Here is a 19,546-nt window from a genome sequence, read left to right on the forward strand (position 1 = left end):
AGCGGATGCTACTCCGAAAACCAGTCGATTGTACTGGTACAAACCTTTGTGTGTATTTATCGTGAGATATTTTTTAGAGGCCTCTTCAACCTCCATCTGTAGATATGCCTGTGCCAAGTCAATTTTGGTGAAACGTTTCCCTCCGGATAGTGAGGCGAAAGTATCTTCTATCCTCGGAAGAGGATAGTGTACCGTGTGAAGGACCGGGTTTACAGTCACCTTGAAGTCTCCACAGATGCGAATTTTTCTCTGTTCTTCAGATTTATCATTATTCAATGCTTTCTTCATGACTGGAACGATGGGTGTTGCCCTCTCGCTCCAATCTATTTTGGATAATACGCCTGACTTTTCCAAATTCTCCAGCTCTGCCTCGACTGCTGGACGAATTGCGTATGGCACCGGTCTTGCCTTAAAAAACTTGGGAATTGCTGCATCTTCCACTTTGATTGAGGCGGTGATGCCTTTCAAGGTTCCTAGTTTCTCTTGAAACACTTCTTTGGCGTTGGCCAAGATGTCTTTTAATCGTTCAGGTATGACGTCATCATCGTTTTTTTTCTTACTGGTCACCGTCAGTGCCTGAATGGAGTGCCAGTCTAAACGTATTTTCCTGATCCATTCATGTCCCAACAGCGGTGGACCACCATCTTGTAGAACGTATAAATACAACTTCTGTATTTCCTTGCTGTTGTATGCAACAGGCACCCTTATTTTTCCTTTGGGGTATACTTTCTGCCCCGTATACGTTTTCAAGATAATGGATGTGTCTTTTAAAGGTATATGCGGAAATAACCGCTCGTAATCCCATCGATTTATGACGGTCAGAGCTGATCCTGTATCTAGCTCCATTTTAACTGGGGACCCTGCTATCGTGAGGGTAACCCAAATGGTCTGGTAATCATCTTTGGCAATTACATTATGTAATTTGAGACAGCTTAGTCTCTTGTTTTCGGAGTCGCTATCGCTCTTCTGGTCTTCGGAGCTACTGTCCGTCATCATTTGTACCTTTCTGTACTTTTCTTTATTGATTTTTTTTTTCCTGTCTGTGGATTTTTTTTGTCCAGATCGGCATACCCGTGCAATGTGTCCAATCTTTCCGCATTGCCTGCATGCTTTGTCCTTGAACCAGCAGTCCCTCTGGTCATGGGTGGATCTGCCGCAGCAATAACATCTCTCAAAACCTTGTGTCATTTCATGGGTGCCGAAGTCCTGTGTCTTTTGTTGTATCTCTGCAGCTCCTCTTGCGGCTGCTTCGTATGATACAGCCATACTGAAAGCCGTGTCCAGCGTTAAATCTTTTTCAGAAAGCAGCCTTTTCTGTGTCCCTTCACTTAAGAGACCGCAGACGAATTTGTCTCGAAGATAATCTGCTAGTCCTGCCCCGAATTGGTAGTGTTTTGATAGCTTTCTTAATTCGGTGAGGTAATCAGCGTTCCTTTCATTCTTGTGTTGATTTCTCTTGAAGAATTTGAATCGTTCTGCTATCAGCAGCGGTGTTGGGTTTAAGTGTTCATGTAGGGTATCAACAATTTCTTTAAAATTCTTGTCCTTTGGTTTGGCTGGAGTGATTAAATTTCGTAACAGCCCGTATGTCTTTGCGCCCATTAGATTTAGCAGTACTGAAGCTTTTTTTTCATCTTCTATTCCATTTGCGGTGCAATATACCTCCACTCTTTCCACATATGTGGTCCAATCCTCTATCTCGTTATCAAAAGCATCAATATTGCCAGACTTAGGCATCCTAGAAATAAAATGGCGCTTCCCGCGCTTGTCTTTCTTTTCTGCAGAAAAGATATGGCGCTTCCCCGCCGCTGCTGCCGATGACAACGCTGTTTCCCGCGGTTTCCATTCTTTTTATTTATTTATTTACAGTTGGAGACTCGTTCCCGCCGGACTCTCTCTCTAGGTCTGAACGCCGACCTGTTGCAGCGCCGGCCGTCTCCCGAGTGCTCCCTCCCCGTCTGTTACTGCTTGCCTCCGCTTTTGCTGCTTGGCCTAGCTGTAGAGCCAGCCGCTGGAGCCCCAGCCCGACGCCCAGGAAGGATCATTGCAGTACCTGCCACCAGCTTGGCTAGCTGGTGAAACCACAGCTTTTTCTTTTTCTTGATTTTTCTTCAATTTTGGACGCCAGAGGACGCCTTGAGGTGCTGCTGAATTGCAGGTAAGTCCGTTTCCAATTCGTCACCACTGTTGTGTCTGTGTGTTGATAGAGACACTGAAGACAGGAGTTGGTTTCATAGGTGTTTACTAAACAAAGTCTGGAGGGGAACTAACTGATACAACACAATATACAGGCTTATATAGCCCGAGTGGCCATTACCGGCATTACAGTACACATGGGGCTCTTAAAGGCACATACACTACAGAGATCAGAGGAGCAAGGAAATCGGAGGGGGAGAGAGAGCGACGAGATCGGAGGAGGGGAGAGGAGCTCAGAGGGGAGACAAGGTCAGGAGCTCATGGGGCGGTGGGAAGGTCAGGAGCTCGAATGGGGGGGGAAGGTCAGGAATTCGGGGAGAGAAGGTCAGGAATTTGTCGGCGGGGGGGGGAGCATGGTGAGGATAGTGGGGAGGGGGGAAGAACGTGATCCAGGTCGAAAGGAGGGGGGAATGAGAGCAAGAACGTGATCCAGATGGGAAGATAGATCACGTTCTCTCGCCTTCTTTTCGGCCTGGATCATGTTCTTCCACCCCCATCCCCTTTCCACCTGCACCAAATTTGCCCTCTTCCCCCATCCCCCCATCCCCAGACTGCAGCAGTTCAAGAAGGCAGCTCACTACCACCCTCTCAAGGGCAAGTAGGGATGGGTAATAAATAAATTTTTTAAATGAGAGCGTATTCTGTGTTGGTCCTACAATATACATAACATTACATTTTTATGTTATTTGCCGGACTCGACTATTCCAAAGTTCTCCTGGCCAGCCTCCCATCTTCCACTCTCAATGAACATGAGCTCATCTGAAACTCTGCTGCATGTATCCTAACACTCCAAGTCCCATTCACCCATCACCCCAGTGCTCGCTGAGCTGCCCAACCACGCGGCTGTCTGGAGGTCCCATGCAGCCCGTTAAAGGGACTGCGTACCCATCAAAAAATTAGGGGGAACATTGAAATAAAAACAGAAAGTGCTGGAAATACTCAACAGATCAGGTAGCATCTGTGGAGATAGAAACCGATTTAAACGTTTCAGGTCGATGACCTTTTAGTCAGAATGGTTCTGCAATGTTCGTTACTCCTCCATCCGCCAGTTTCAGTGCCAGGGGCTGAAAATAAGTTGTCGCTCTTGTTCGGGTAAATTTGGATGGGGGTAGGAGAAGCATAAGGAGGAAGGAAGCAGGAAGAATAATTTAGTAAATGACATGGAACTGCAGGATTTGTTAAAATTCTTTATTATTTGGGTTTGGCAGCAATTAATTTGCTGGAGTTTAAATTGGATTAGCATGCAGTGTGTGATCCTGGTAATTGGTTTGCAGTCTTGCTGCATCTTCCCAGCAAACAAATTATCAGATTACTGAAAAAAAATCTAATTAAAACCTGGTTGTTAAACAAGTGACAAAACATTGATAATAGCTAATTTAAGGCTTAAAATTTACTGTTGGCATATGTACAGTACAGTATTAAATAGGTCATTAAAAAGTTTTACCATATTGTCTTTTTGAGTATGAAAATTGAATCAGACTGGTAAATTAAGGAGTCTTAGTAAAACTGAAATCAATGGGAATTGGGGGGGAAACTCTCCACTGGCTGGAGTCATACCTAGCACAAAGGAATATGGTTGTGGTGGTTGGAGCTCAATCATCACAGCCCCAGGACATCGCTGCAGGAGTTCCTCAGGGCAGTGTCCTAGGCCCAACCATCTTCAGCTGCTTCATCAATGACCTTCCCTCCAACATAAGGTTAGAAATGGGGCTGTTCGCTGATGACTGCACAGTGTTCAGCGCCATTCACATCTCCTCAGATACTGAAGCAGCCCATGCCTGCATGCAACAGGTCCTGGACGACGTTAAGACTTGGGTTGATAAGTGGCAGGTAACATTCGCACCACACAAGTGCCAGGCAATTACTATCTCCAACAAGCGAGAGTCTAACCACCACCCCTTGACATTCAATGGCATTACCATCGCCGAATCCCACACCATCAACATCCTGGGGGTCACCATTGACCAGAAACTTAACTGGACCAGTCACATAAATACTGTGGCAACAAGAACAGGTCAGAGGCTAGGTATTCTGCGGCGAGTGTCTCACCTCTTGACTCCCCAAAGCCTTTCCACCATCTACAAGGCACAAGTAAGGAGTGTGATGGAATACTCTCCACTTGCCTGGATGAGTGCAGCTCCAACAACACGCAAGAAGCTATACACCATCCAAAACAAAGCAGCCCGCTTGATTGGAAACCCATCCATCACCTTAAACATTCACTCCCTCCACCACCAGCATACCGTGACTGCAGTGTGTACCATCTACACGATGCACTGCAGCAACTCGCCAAGGCTTCTTTGGCAGCACCTCCCAAACCCGTGACCTCTACCACCTAGAAGGACAAGGGCAGCAGGCGCATGGGAACACCATCACCTCCAAGTTCCCCTCCAAGTCACACACCATCCTGACTTGGAAGTATATCGCTGATCCTTCATCGTCGCTGGGTCAAAATCCTGGAATTCCCTCCCTAACAGCACTGTGGGAGTACCTTCACCATGTGGACTGCAGCGGTTCAAGAAGGTAGCTCACCACCACCTTCTCAATGGCAACTAGGGATGGGCAATAAATGCTGGCCTTGCCAGCGATGCCCAGACCCCATGAACGAATAAGAAAATAATTAATGCTAGTGCACTTACTTGCAGCACAAATATGATACCGGGAACAAATACACTAAAGCAATGATGGTAGAGTTATTACACTATATAATCTATTCCTGTTAATTCAAAGTTGTTTTTTGCTTGAAAAATAATTTGAATTATTCAGTAGTTCAAGTTAAGCAATTTTGATAAGACAGCACAGGTGGCATTTTTTTGCACAATCCCAATTTGAGTTAACAGATAATTCAAATTATGTAACTTCTGTACTTATGAGCTGTGACTAGTGACTTTCTAATTGACCACATGAATTGACTTTATGCATTTTTCCAGCAAGATAATAATTAGAAATACCTAAAATGTAAAGCTTAATGTAGTTTTTGCATTTGATTGAACACTTAATATTAAAATGAATTTATGTACTTTCATTTATGTAAACATACAAAGATGTAATGGAGTCTTCAAAATATATCGTTGTAAAACTATATTAAACCCGGGCTCAGTGTAATCATATGGTGGAATTGTAGTAAATCTAGCATCAAGTTCTGAATCCGGTGCTCCTGAACATTATTTTTTTTTACCTTTGTTTGTGTACATTTCAGTCACTAGCAAAAGGTTTTGCTAACAACTCTCTGCATTCCCAGTGTCATCTGTCATACTTTGATTCTAATGGGCATTATAAAAGGTAAAGAAAATGTGCCAGTGGCAAAGCTATGCTCTTGTATCACTTTCATTGTGTTTTAAAAGATGAAAAACCTGCATTCACAAGTGTATGAAGGATACTGAATAATTATTCCATTTGAATGTTAGTAAACTGCTGAGTATTTATTTACAGTGGGTCTGTTTATTTTAGCAGCTGGACAGATCACTTGTTCATTAATGGCCACCCATCAAAAACATGTGTTCCTTCATGCAAAAGACGTTAAATGAGCTCATATGTTGCTGCCCCTATCTTACCACATGATAGAACTCTGAAATGCTTCAGCATCTTTCTGCCCTGTATCGAACAGAACAAGCATTCATGATAAGAATATATACATGTTTGGAAACTGATAGTTAATTGGGCTATTAGCATTTGGAATAAGTAGCCCAAGTAATATTTTGGCTGTGTGCGGCAACTGTAAATTTGAATTCCTTAATTCTACATATGATGGTAGAGGTACACTATATAAAAATGGAGCCAATTGTACTCCATTTTAGTTGGCTTGTAGTCTGAGCTAAAAAGTGACTTGGGAAGGCAACATTTTTTAAAAAGTCTAATGCCCTTTTTAAGCACTGGGATATTTTTGTTTAGCATTTAGTGGTGCAAAAAAGGACATTTAAAAAAAATTAAATTAAATCATGTCAGAATTCTTAATTTTCCTCCTACCTTCAAGAATAGGAGACTCACCTGAGTATTAAGATTGTTTTTGGTCACTTTTAAGAATTTCCATTGCAAAAAGCCAGTTCCAGAACCTGCTTGTTGGAATTATTGGAGTAACCTGTTTCAATGGGAAAGTTACATTGTCAGTCCATGAAGTTACCAATGGTTCTTTCTTTGTAAACTTTGAATTTTAAAATGAAAGTATAAAGTCTGTGTTTAACACACAAAATTTGACCCAAGAAAAGCAACTAGTTTCCATGATTTGCTGATACAGTGTTAATGGAAGTAACCATTTTTTACACATTAATTTATTTATTGGATTGAGGAATTTTCCAACAAATTTTCAGATCTTGCTCAAATGGCTACTACAGTAATTTACAATATAAGTTCCAGAATTTTAAAATGTTAGGCAGTTCACAATGAGTTTATTTAAATAGCTGAATTGATAAAATTAGAAGATTGAAGAGGAATTCTTAGACTAGATAAGGTTGAGCAGTCTGTAATCCAGGTATGTAGCACCCATTTGATCAGAGCAGTCCCATCATTGTCTTTTACTTCTTGGTGCATGCAAGATGAGAACTATAGCTGATTAGTCAAAGAGAGAACTAAAAGCTCCAAACACGTATGTGATGCACAGAACACTGCTACAATATCTAGTTCCCAGCAGTAATTTATTTTGATCATTCCTTCGACACAGCAGTTCCAAAGTGAGTATTTTCATTTTACTGAGAGCAGCCCGGGTTTTTTTTATTCGTTCATGCAATGTGGGCGTCACTGGCAAGGCCAGCATTTATTGCCCATCCATAATTGCCCTTGAGAAGGTGGTGGTGAGCCACCTTCTTGACCCACTGCAGTCGTTCTAGTGAAGGTACTCCCACAGTGCTGTTAGAGAGGGAGTTCCAGGATTTTTACCCAGCGACGATGAAGGAACGGCGATATACTTCTAAGTCAGGATGGTCTGTGACTTGGAGGGGAACTTGGTGGTGATCCCATGTGCTTGCTGCCCTTGACCTCCTAGGTGGTAGGGATTGCGGGTTTGGGAGGTGCAGTCAAAGACTAGGATTTGAGTAGTGGAATGTTGGGTGTATTGTACTTACTTTGTTTCCCATTTACTTTTTCATTTAGATTATTTTTCTTGCATTGATTCCCTTTGATTCTTTTCCCTTGTTTTGTTTTCCCTTTTATCTCTTCCTTTCTCCCTTATTTGGCCAAATGACAATATTAGGTTATAAAGTAGTTTCAGTTTTGATGAGCAGTCTGGGTATGTGCTGGCTCCATTACAGTGAAACAGCTTCAGCCTGCAGCACTAACAGATGACAGATAATAGCATCGTGCTGAAGTGCACTGAGTTATGTCCAATTATGACGAGATTTTCAGGCCTAGTGACAACTATGACAGCCATTTATTGCTTTGGTAAAGTTCTTTGAAATCACTGTCCCCAGATAATGTGACATTGCTTGCTCCTGATGGCTGAAGAATGTGGCTGTAATATATGTGAGCCTATTTTTTTTATTTAGGAAATTAAATTGTGTAGTCAAATAGCTAAACCAAACGGATATTTTCTCTGAATTAATTATTATCCTAAATAAGGACTTAATTGCCTTCTGGTTTAGATTAGATAGCGAAGAAGGTTTCCATGTGTTCTCTTGGTCCTAATTTTAATACATTTATTGTATACCTTTGATCAGTCAACCCCTTTAAGGAATCCAGCCACAAAAATCGCGAAGCACAAGTAAAATATCTTAATTTGCCTCTATTGTGATATTCCTGAGAACCAATGCACTAATAACTTGTGACTGACTAAAACGGTCTCTGTCGTTACAGCCTTTACCAAGTGCTGCCAGAAAAGTGGCTTTTTTATGGTTCTAAAATGCAGAGAAGAAAATGCCGCACTGAAAGAATGCCTAACTGACCAGTGAGTATTGTACTGTGCCATGAAGGATTAATGTTAAACAGTATATCAAGAGCTCTGTTTCAATGTGAGTTACCATCATAGTCAATATATATGCTACATTTCTAGCATTTATATCCAAGTCTGTGTTACTTTTTGAACCCATTCAGCATTACGCTCTGAGGAGAACAAACCCAGACAAGGCAATGGGCTAAAAGTTTGATAGCCCTCAAATGAGCATGGGGATCGCAATGTGCGACTACCCCGCGCCCGTTCAAAGTAAGGCAGGCAGCATGCAAACTTGGTGCTGCTTGTTAATTTAAATGATAGTAGCGTGCAGCCCAGCGCTAAACATGCTGCTGAATGGCTGCATGACTCCAGAAGTCACTGTTCTAGTGATACTATCAGGAAGTATCAGTTTTTTTAAAATACATTTTCTTCAAAACAATGTTGCAGACAGAACTTTAGTTGGAAATTACTGTTTGTTATCTTCAGTTAGAACCTTGAAAAGCCATTTGATTTCAGAACTGATAGCCCAGGAATTCTAAGATGTGGATAGCTGCATCTCTAAGTTCTTCTGGATAAGAACATAAAAACATAAGAAATAAGAGCAGGAATAGGCCATACGGCCCCCGAGCCTGCTCCGTCATTCAGTAAGGTCATGGCTGATCATCGACCTCAACTCCACTTTCCTGCCCGATCTCCATATCCCTTGATTCCCCTAGAGTCCAAAAATCTATCTATCTCAGCCTTGAATATACTCAAAGACTCAGCATGCACAGCCCTCTGGGGCAGAGAATTCCAAAGATTCACAACCCTCTGAGTGAAGAAATTCCTCCTCATCTCAGTCTTAAATGGCCTACCCCTTATCCTGAGACTATGCCCCCTAGTTCTCCAGCCAGGGGAAACAACCTCTCAACATCTACCCTGTCAATCCCCTTCAGAATCTTGTATGTTTCAATGAGATCACCTCTCATTCTTCTAAACTCCAGAGAGTATAGGCCCATTCTACACAATCTCTCATCATAGGACAACCCTCTCATCCCAGGAATCAATCCAGTGAACCTTTGTTGCACCGCCTCCAAGGCAAGTATATCCTTCCTTAGATAAGGAGACCAAAACTGTGCACAGCACTCCAGGTGTGGTCTCACCAAGGCCCTGTACAATTGTAGCAAGACTTCCTTCCTCTTATACTCCAACACCCTTGCAATAAAGGCCAACATGCCATTTGCCTTCCTCATTGCTTGCTGTACCTGCATGCTAGCTTTCTGTGTTCCTTGTATGAGGACACCCAAATCTCTTTGAACACCAACATTTGAAAGTTTCTCACCATTTAAAAAATATACTGTTTTTCTATTCTTCCTACCAAAGTGAATAACCTCACATTTCCCTACATTATACTCCATCTGCCACCTTACTGCCCACTCAGTCTATCTATATCCCTTTGCAGACTCTTTGGCCTAGAAATTGAGTTTGCGCTGCGCCAGGGCTTTAGCGCCGGAAGTTAGCGCCGGCGCTAAGTCCCTTTGCGCGCGCCAAAAATTCAGTAGCGCCGCACCCAAACGGCTGCCGGCGCTACTGAAGGGTTTTAGCGCCTGAAAACTGGCGCAACGCGCCGCATTGCGGCGCTATTCCGGCGCTGCGGCGCCCGCTGCGGTGCGGCAGGCTCGGGAAGTGCAGGCCTCCTCCTTCCGTTAAGGAGGAGCTGCCTGCACCCGGCCGCAGCCCGCGCAAATCTCTGCAAAAATGAGCCCGGCACCTCGGACAAGTGCCGGGCTTGCATCTGTTCCGGGGGGTGGGGGGGGGGGGAGAAGTCCGGGGAGGGAGCTGCGGGCAGGCGGCCGGCGGGAAAGCGGCCGGCCGCCGCGCCTCCTTAAAGCGCCGGCGCAGACTCCGGCAACACTCGTTTGCCTGAGTCTTAGTTGCGGCTGCCACTGGCGAGGCGGCTGCAACTGAATTTCGGCTTGGGGCCGGGTTACCACGGCAACCGGGACGCTGCGCACACCGATGACGTCATCGGTGCCGGTGCAGCGCTACCGGTCTACCGCCGCGGAAGGGCCCCAGGCAATTTAGGAACCGGCGCCAATTGCAGCGCTAGGCCCTCTAGCGCCGCAAAATCGGTGCTAAGGGCACTGAATTTCTAGGCCTTTGTGTTCTCCTCACAGCTTACTGTCCCACCTAGCTTTGTATCATCAGCAAACTTGGATACATTACACTCGGTCCCTTCATCTAGGTCAGTAATATAGATTGTAAATAGTTGAGGCCCCAACACTGATCCTTGTGGCACCCCACTAGTTACAGCCTGCCAACCTGAAAAAGATCCATTTATCTCCACTCTCTGTTTTCTGTCGATTAACCAATCCTCTATCCATGCTACTATATTACCCCAACCCCATGAGCCCTAATCTTGTGTAATAACCTTTTATGTGGCACCTTATCAAATGCCTTTTGGAAATTCAAATATACTACATCTATTCGTTCCCCTTTATCTACCCTGCTAGTTACATCTTCAAAATACATTTGTCAAACACGATTTCCCTTTCATAAAACCATGTTGACTCTGCCTACCCATGTTATGATTTTCTAAGTGCCCTGATACCACTTCCTTAACAATGGATTCCTGCATTTTCCCAATGACTGATGTCAGGCTAACTGGCCTATAGTGCCCTGTTTTTCCTCTCCCTCCTTTCTTGAATAGCGTCATTACATTTGCGACCTTCCAATCTGCTGGGACCATTCTAGAATCTAGGGAATTTTGGAAGATCAAAACCAATGCATCCACTATCTCTTCAGCCACCTCTTTTCGAACCCTATGATTTAGGCCGTCAGGTCCAGGGGATTTGTCGGCTTTTAGTCCCATTAGTTTCTCTAGTACTTTTTCTCTACTTATATTAATTATGTTAAATTCCTCGCCCTCATTAGACCCTTGGTTGCCCACCATTTTTGGTATGCTTTTTGTGTCCTCTACTGTAAAGACAGATACAAAATATTTGTTTAACGTTTCTGCCATTTCTTTATTCCCCATAATAATTTCTCCTGTCTCAGCCTCTAAGGGACCAATGTTTACTTTTGCTACTCTCTTCCTTTTTACATACTTGTAGAAGCTCTTACAATCTGCTTTTATATTTCTTGCTAGTTTTCTCTCATATTCTATTTTTTCCCATTTTATCAATTTTTTGGTCAGCCTTTTCTGGTTTCTAAAACTCTCCCAATCCTCATGCTTACTTCTTTGCAACATTATAAGCTTCTTCTTTCAATCTAATGCTATCCTTAACTTCTTTAGTTAGCCACGTTTGCATCACTTTTCCTATGGAGTTTTTGTTGCTAAATGAAATGTATTTTTGTTGAGAATTATGAAATATTTCTTTAAATGCTAGCCTCTGCTTATCTACTGTCATACCTTTTAATCTATGTTTTCAATCTACCTTAGCGAACTCACCCCTCATACCTATGTAATTGGCTTTATTTAAGTTTAAGACTCTAGTTTCGGACTTAGGCAAGTCACTCTCAAAATTAACGTGAAATTCTATCACATTATGATCACTCTGCCCCAGAGGATCCTTTACTAGAAGATTGCTAATTAACCCTGTCTCATTACAAAATACAAGATCTAAAATAGCCTGTTCCCTGGTTGGTTCCATGACATATTGTTCCAGGAAACTGTCTCAAATGCATTCCATGAACTTGTCCTCCAGACTACCTTTGCCAATTTGATTTGTCCAGTCTATATGAAGAGTAAAGTCCCCCAAGATTATTGCATTACCTTTGTTGCAAACTCCTACTATTTCTTGATTAATATCCTGTCCAACGGTATAGCTACTGTTAGAGGGCCTATAGACTACTCCTACCAGTGTTTTCTGCCCCTTGTTATTCCTTATCTCCATCCATACTGATTCTATTTCCTGATAAGAATACACCAGAAGCACTTCCAGCTTCCAAAGTAAGAAAGGTTACTCGGCCTCCCAAACTTCAGACACTACTGGGCACCCAGATCCAAGAGATTCAGGTCTTCCTAACTTGCCTGTACAGCTTATACTTTATATGTCCTCAAAAGAGACTGCCATGGATCCAGAAGCACCACAGTATTGCCTGGAAAGAGGTCTACACTTCCCCGAATAACCCTTTGGGCCCAGCAGGCCTCTCTCTAATGGGGAACTCCTATGACTACTTACCTTAGTTGGGCTCCGAGCCTTGCATGCAAAAGGGATCAAATTAGACCATCTTGCACAAACACCAGATTTTTATCAGCTTGGCCAATATTTTTCCCCAGAACCCAGCAATACTTTGCAGACTCTGGCATGAGCCAACCCTCGTAGATCCCTACCTCCATTCCCCAGCAGACCTAACAAGATAGATCATGGCCCTGTACATTAGTAGAGCAAACCTGAAGGGGATCTGGGAATGAAACTTGGGTGGTTAGTTAGTTGCGGAGCAACAGCGGGAGGCACGGAAACAGAACCTCTCAACACCACCACCAGCATTAGAATGCAAGAGTCTTGACTTATGGTCATGCATCACACATGCCACACAAGTACCAGATACCAGAATACTCTTGTAGCGGCTACGGCCAGAAGCTGCACCCTCCTGTACATGTTCTGGTCATGCCTCTGGATTCAGCTATTCTAGACAGTGATCTGGGAAACCTGACAACCATGACTCATCTTGCAGTTCCGGAAGAGCCAACATGTTGCTTGCTGGGGCGAAGTGCTCGAGCTAGCAGAGCTGTTGCTAATCTGTGGTGGAGTGCAGCTCCAAGGCTGAAGTACATGTGGGACATATCCAGATCAGAACAAATGATATTCTTCCTTCATCTGGTACTGGAGAGTGGCACCCATTCTTAGAAGCCCACTTAGATTAAATCCCTCATCCCCAAGGATAGAGAGCCACTCATAGGCCGTGATTTCGCCTACCAACGCCGGCTAAGTGCGGCCGAGGTAGGTGCCGGGCGGCGACTCCTCCCGGTACCATCCCGCTGTGTGAGAAGAATTTTCCGTTGATTGGGCTTGTTAAGCCTGCCCTGCGAGGTTCCCGGCCAATTAAAAGGAAGCAGGTCTGATGATGTCATTTGATGACGAGTCATCAGCTGGTTTCCTTAAAGGGACCATGTCCAAATTTATTTTGACAGTTGTGCTGTCAGTGTTCTGCAGCATTGAGGTGCTGCAAACACTGACGAGCACTGCACAAAGGCGGACGGCTGCACCCAGGCTCTCTCATGACTCCCTCCATATGCTTTTGGAGGGAGGTACAGCACACAGGGAGGTTCTCTACCCTTCCAATGGGCAGAAGATACCTCCCCAGGAGACCAACGCGGCCTGGTTGCGCATTGCACAGGAGGGCACAATCAGGATGTCGTCGGGAGGACCAGGCTGCAGTGGCGCAAACCTTTCAATGATCTCTGTAGATCACAAAACATTACTGCAAAGCCACACTCAACCTCATCCTGCTGTGCCACTCATAACATCTCCATCATTCTGCCTTCCCTACCCTACTCCTGCACATCCTTACTCACACCAACTTACCTTGCACCTCCACCCATCCCTCTCTAGCTGCATTATCACTTCCCCATCTCACTAGCCACCCCTCACACTCACCTTCATCCTACTGCAAGCATACCAACTAAGAACACACAAGGATAGGCACTTGGGTGGTTTAGCCAATGTTCATGTGAAGTTTCTGTTAATGTGCTGTCAAACATTGAAATCTTTATTTTAAACACTTTGCATTCTTGGACAGATTTGTGTGCACCTTTGGAAGTGGCTCAGTGAGTTGCAATAGTGATAAGTGTGAAAGGAATGGCTTGGGCATTGTAGGGATGCTTTGTGATGTTGGTGTGGGGTGGTGCCAACCTGGCACGCCATGTGGCAGCTAGGGTGTACAGCGTCAAGTAAATCTGGCCATGGTGATGCCATTGCTGGCGTCTCGGGCAGCAATGTGGTCAGGTGCTGATGCCCTGTATCCTGTGCAGCATCAGGTGATTGCAGAGAAGGTTGGTGGTGTTGTTGGTGATGTTGGTGTGCCTGATGATGTTGGTGTTGGGGCTGATCGTGGTGGGATTCTGAGGACCAAGGAGAGATTTTTTCAAGGGCACCGATGCTGCTGGAATAGATGGCAACTGAAGTTGAGATGACAGAAGTGATCTGTCTGTGGTGACAGTGGATAGAGAGTTTACTCCAAATACTTCCAAACTGCATACAGCTCAAAAGTGGGTTCCAAATCCTGAAGGCTCCAGCTTCTAAGATTGGGAAGTGAACAGCTGTGAAATGGTAGGTTTTATACCACTTTTGCAGCTGTCATCTATTCACAGCAATGGAGAGTCATTGAGAACACGACATACTTACCTGATGTGATACCTGCTCTCCGGGATCCTCGTTAAAAACCTGGTAAAATGGTATGTACATGGGAAAATGGTTCTTAACTACCTTTTAACAAGCTTTTAAGTATCTAAATTTGCTGACCCGTCGCTTGGTGTCGGGTCTGTTCAGGGATGACAGACCCAACACTTGGGAAACTGACAAGGAGGTGGGTTTACAGCGGGATACTGACCCGCTGTCAATCTTTGTGATTTTGACAGTGGACCTGCCTCCAAACCCACACTCTGAGCGCCGGTAAAATTCCGGCCATAGAAAGGGAGAGACAATGACTATTTGGTAGGACGTCCCTCTGTTCCCTGATGCAACTGAGCTCCAGAGGTCAAGATCAAACAAATTGCCGTAACCCATAAACCTTCATTGCTCCCAGTGCAAGGACAGCCATACCAAGAAATCTTCATGCATCAATGTAGTCTAACATTAAACATAGTGTAATAAAAATGTAAAATGGCTTCATAAAATATAACCATGAATGTAAACTGTTGAAAGTTTAATTTAAGAAAAAGATTTGAGGACTTTGATCTCAGACTGGCCTAGGCTAAAACCCATGTCAGAGTCTCCTCTCTTTGCAAGCTGTGTGGGACCTAAGTGAATTGAGTTTGGTTAATCTCAATCCAGTTGCCAGTTTTGTACCCCACATAGCACAGAACTGGCTAAAAATTGGTACAAAATTGGCAAACTCATTTGAAAACCCGTATGATAGCTAGGATGGGAAATTGAAAACTGAATATTGTATTCTGGGATGTATTGTTGAAGTAGGAGTAAAGACACATTTTCGGGACAGAGCAAAGTCAGCTTTGTTCTGTTCATTATTCCATAGCTGGCCTAAGTTGTTACCTAAGAATGCTTAATGCTGATAAGGACAGCTCAACAGCAGAAAAGTTTCCATTCCATATTATTGACATCTCTTCCCTTAATTACGACAATACTTATAACTGATTTATGTCATATTTTTGTTAAGTCTTTGTGCTGTAATCTTGGTTTGACATTTTGATTTGAGCCAAATTCTGTAGACCGGGCCTTGTAAAAAAAAAACTGCTAATGAACAGCTCCAAACAGTACTACTTTTTTAATTCTATGCATGTAAAAAGGTTTCCTCCCCTTCCCAATAGATTGGAAACAGTAGTGGGAAGGCGTAATCCAAGGGCAAAACTTTCAACTTTGTGGGTGTAAAACTGACCGTATCAGATCAGCCACCTATTATATATCCTGCACGATTTTCCAAATGAAATACTGAGTTTTATGGCAAGAGGTATAGAATACAAAAGTTGAGATGTAATAGTAAATCTATATAAAATCTTAGTAAGGGTTGGAGTACTCTGTGAAGTTTTGGGTTTCACACTGTAGGATGGTGTTAAGGCTTTAGAGAGAATACAGTGCAAAATTACTAGGGTGTTGCCTGATATAAGGAAATTAAAATACAACAAAAAACTTGGAAAAATTGGGGACAAAATTAGAACAAATGAGATTATGGGGTGATTTGATAGCGATGTTTAAAATTATGATGAGACAAAGTAAATGGAAAAAAACTGTTCCAGTGATTGAGGGGGTCTAGAACGAGGGGATGTAAAATGTAATAGATTTAGGACAGAGAGTAGGAGAAACTCTTTTTACATGGGGATGTTAGGCTCTGAAATACACTATCTGAGTTGGTGATTGAGGCAAAGACCATGTCAACATTTAAGAATAGGTTAGATAGATGGTGAAAGAAAGGGGAAATAAAGAGATATGGGAACAAGATGGGCACATGGGTTTAGAACTGCTAGTTGTGTGGAGGATGAACAGCAAAAGAGACTGGTTGGGCTGAATGGCCCGTTTGCGTGTTGTACTTAATATCAGGCATGGTGTACAGGCAGCCAATCCATATTGCTAGTTTTACGCCCCGCCGAAGTTGAAAGCTCTGCCCCGTGCCAGTTTTTACTGGGGAGCATACAGATCAGCCTTGGGGGCGGGGGGGGGAGGTGTGCTCATTGATACCAGGGCTAGTCTGGATCTTCAGATTTAACGTGTGTAGCAGCAAACTGAGATTACATGCTAAGAGAAATCTGATCCTTTGCTAATATGAACAACGTGTTCCACTTGTTTCCTTATGAATTGGATCTAGTTACATTTTTTACTGAGCAGGCTAAAGTCATCTATTTTGTGTGTTGTATTTATTTTCGAGTAGCAGCTCATCTGTTGTATAGATCAAAAGTAGATGGTAGATATGACTTTTTTTTAGAAACAGAAAATTGCATTAAAAGTAAGTTGGTTCTTCTAAGCAGTGATGCACTCCATTGGTCTTTTCCAATTCTGTGCATTTCTACATTTCCTGTTCCACCACAATATAATTTCCATACCATACTCCAGTCTTATGCAATCTCTTAGTGAGAATAACTGCTGAATTTTGGCCACTCGTGCTGTCGACTAAAAACCTTAATTTGGATGATAGTCTATCTATGATGCTATCAAGGTTTTAGTGGATTCAAATCCAGGTCCCAGGAGTAAAGAGACTGTTCTGATCCAGTGACACACCCAGTCCTAATGAGAGATGAATTTAATTATTATCAGTCTTTGTACTAACATCAATTGGAAAAGAAATTGAGGAATAATTTCACTTTATATCGAGAATAAGAAATGTAACATTGAGGGTGTACTTCTCCTTTGCTCCTTTTCCCACCCTAATCCAAGATTTCTATAGAGTAATCGGTTAATTCCCTAAGAGGTGAGCCTCACCAGTGTGAGAAGGGGCTTGTGTCTCCCCTTGCTGTCCTAGCTAACCTTACTGAGATAGATGATGATCATCACTGGGATTCAAACTCTGCAAACCTAGTTAGGAATCTACTGTAACTACCCAGATGTTATATTTCTAATAGTGGCTAACACTTGTCATTGAAATATTGCTAATCAGAATTCTGAAGAATGAAGATAGTAATCCTCCTGTATTTAATTAGGAAAAGAAGACATGGCTGTAGAGTGAGGGAATTTTCCTCATACAGAGGACTCTGACTTAGGGAAAGGCAATCTTAGCTAGAACTGATTTTTTAAATTGCTAACAGCACCAGAATTGGCTCCCAGGATCTGGATGTGTGCACATACCCACTACAGCTGTGAGAACCGCTCACTGAGGGATTCATTACATTAGTCAGCTGAGGAGTTTCTTTCAGCTGTGATATCTGATATAATAGTACAGACTAGCAGTGAGGAGGGCAAACAAATTGACCCGGATTTTGCGGTAAGAATAACGGTGAGGCTATCAGTGTTCACCGTTATTAAGGAGTAAATCGACAGCATCTTCCGGCGTCCACACATGTGCAGTTAAACGCAGAAATCAGGAAGTTGCTGTCCCAGTTGCCCTGCTCCTCCACAAGCTACGCTATAACAGTATCTCGACTCGGCATTGAAACACATGAAGGGCATGAAGTTGCAGTACTTACCTACTAGAGACTATACACGCCAGAAAAAGTTAGGGCTTGTCCATTCAAGTGTAAGTGATTTTTTAACGGCGTGATAAGTGTTAATTACTGCCAAACAACCTCTGTGGCACTGAAAATTAACTTTTACAAGTGTGAAGTCTCATTCCTTCTGATTTTAATTTTTGTTGGAGATTTTTTTTTAAATGTACATTTTTTTACTTTTCCGTTGTTTTTTTTAAATCTCTTAATCCCTTTCTGGACATGATTTTACATTGAATTAAATATTCTAACTTGCACTTCTTGGTTTAGATTCTGTGCCGCAGTAAGGATTCTTCAATCTGATTGGTTGCAGAGCCACGCCGTTGCTTGCCCTGTTCACAGGGGTCCCAAATCCCCTGCAGAGGGTGCCACACTATTTTGACTGTCTGATAACTGCAAATTGCAGTGTAATGTGGGCAAGTGTAAGCATAATAAACGGTGAGCGCGTTCATTCACCGTTGACTCCAAAATCTGGCCCAATGTTTTTCATACATGCTAAGGAGACAATTTTAGCTTCCCCAGAACTAAATGAGAATGCTGAGACTATTTCTACTGGAAAGTTTAAGAAGAGATTTAGTATAGGTTTTTAAAACTATGACCACAAATTTAATTGACCTCAGAAGACGTGTTTGAAGATGGGTCTGTTGCGATAATCATAAAAACTTTGGCAAGTGTCAGGTCAGCCACTCCCGAATTGACCCGACACCAAACGGCGGGAGAGACAGTTAAGACAGTTAACAGCTTGTTAACTGCCTGGATAATCCTATTTTAAAGACCTGATCTGATTTTGGAGGTTTTTCACTGTGCTGCCCACCTTCATAAAAACACGCCAGGTGAATCGAGCCGGGTTGAGCAAGGACCTGAATTGTTGCCAGCTGCTTGAGCAGCTTAAAAGCGGTCCTGCAATCTCTCATTCTTTCACATGCCACAACTTAGTGCTTTGAGGTTTGGGAGACATTTTGCAGCTCTCCTAATCTTGTGAGTGTTGAGGCTGAAATCCATCTGATGTGTGACCTCCTTGGTATACCCTCTGGTCACTTTGTTGAGCGCACACAACCTCCATTCCTCGACTGAGATATATACCAGCGGTATGGGAACCATTTATATCCTCTCATCCTGGTCCTCAGAATCGGAGGAAGAGCAGCTGCGGCAGCAGCGCAACCAGGCACATCAGCAGGAGTGTCAACCTTCTCCTCAGCCACCTGATGATGCACAGGGCAGAGGGCGTTAGCACAGGCCTGCACCTCACCGCAGGAGAAACCCCCAACAACCTCCCTTTACAGGCAGAGGATGAGCTTCCTCAACATGAGTGAGCAGCAGTGCCAAAGGAGGCTGAAACTTCCGCAAGACGTAGTCGCTGACATCTGTGCAATGCTGCACCAACACCTGAAGCCCAGAGGAGCATGTGGACTATCCTTACCAGTGGCTGTCAAAGTCACCGCTGCACTCAACTTCTTTGCTTCGGGCTCCTTCCAGGGATCATCTGCAGACATCAGCGGCATCTCCCAGTCTGCTTCATACACCTGCATCACACAGGCTACCGATGCCCTCTTTGCAAAGGCGCACAATTACATCCACTTCTCCATGGATGAAGCAAGTATAACTTCATGTGTGGTTGGCTTTACTAATATGGCAGGCTTCCCAAGGGTGCAGGGCATTGTAGACTGCACACATGTGGCTATTAGGGCACCCCATCA

General features: G+C 43.5%; 1 protein-coding gene across 3 annotated transcripts in view; it reads left to right on the forward strand.

Moving 5' to 3' along the window:
- Positions 1–19,546, forward strand: part of cmc1 (C-x(9)-C motif containing 1) — a 135,726-nt gene that overhangs the window by 99,661 nt on the left and 16,519 nt on the right. For all 3 annotated transcript variants that reach the window (XM_085988568.1, XM_085988569.1, XM_085988570.1), the window contains one exon: positions 7,981–8,071. In XM_085988568.1, the coding sequence (XP_085844694.1) occupies positions 7,981–8,071 (91 nt within the window). The remainder of the gene's footprint in view (positions 1–7,980; positions 8,072–19,546) is intronic.

Source organism: Somniosus microcephalus, chromosome 5 (assembly GCF_052327205.1).
Source record: "Somniosus microcephalus isolate GS21.2 chromosome 5, FLI_Smic_1.0, whole genome shotgun sequence".
Taxonomy (NCBI): Eukaryota; Metazoa; Chordata; class Chondrichthyes; order Squaliformes; family Somniosidae; genus Somniosus; species Somniosus microcephalus.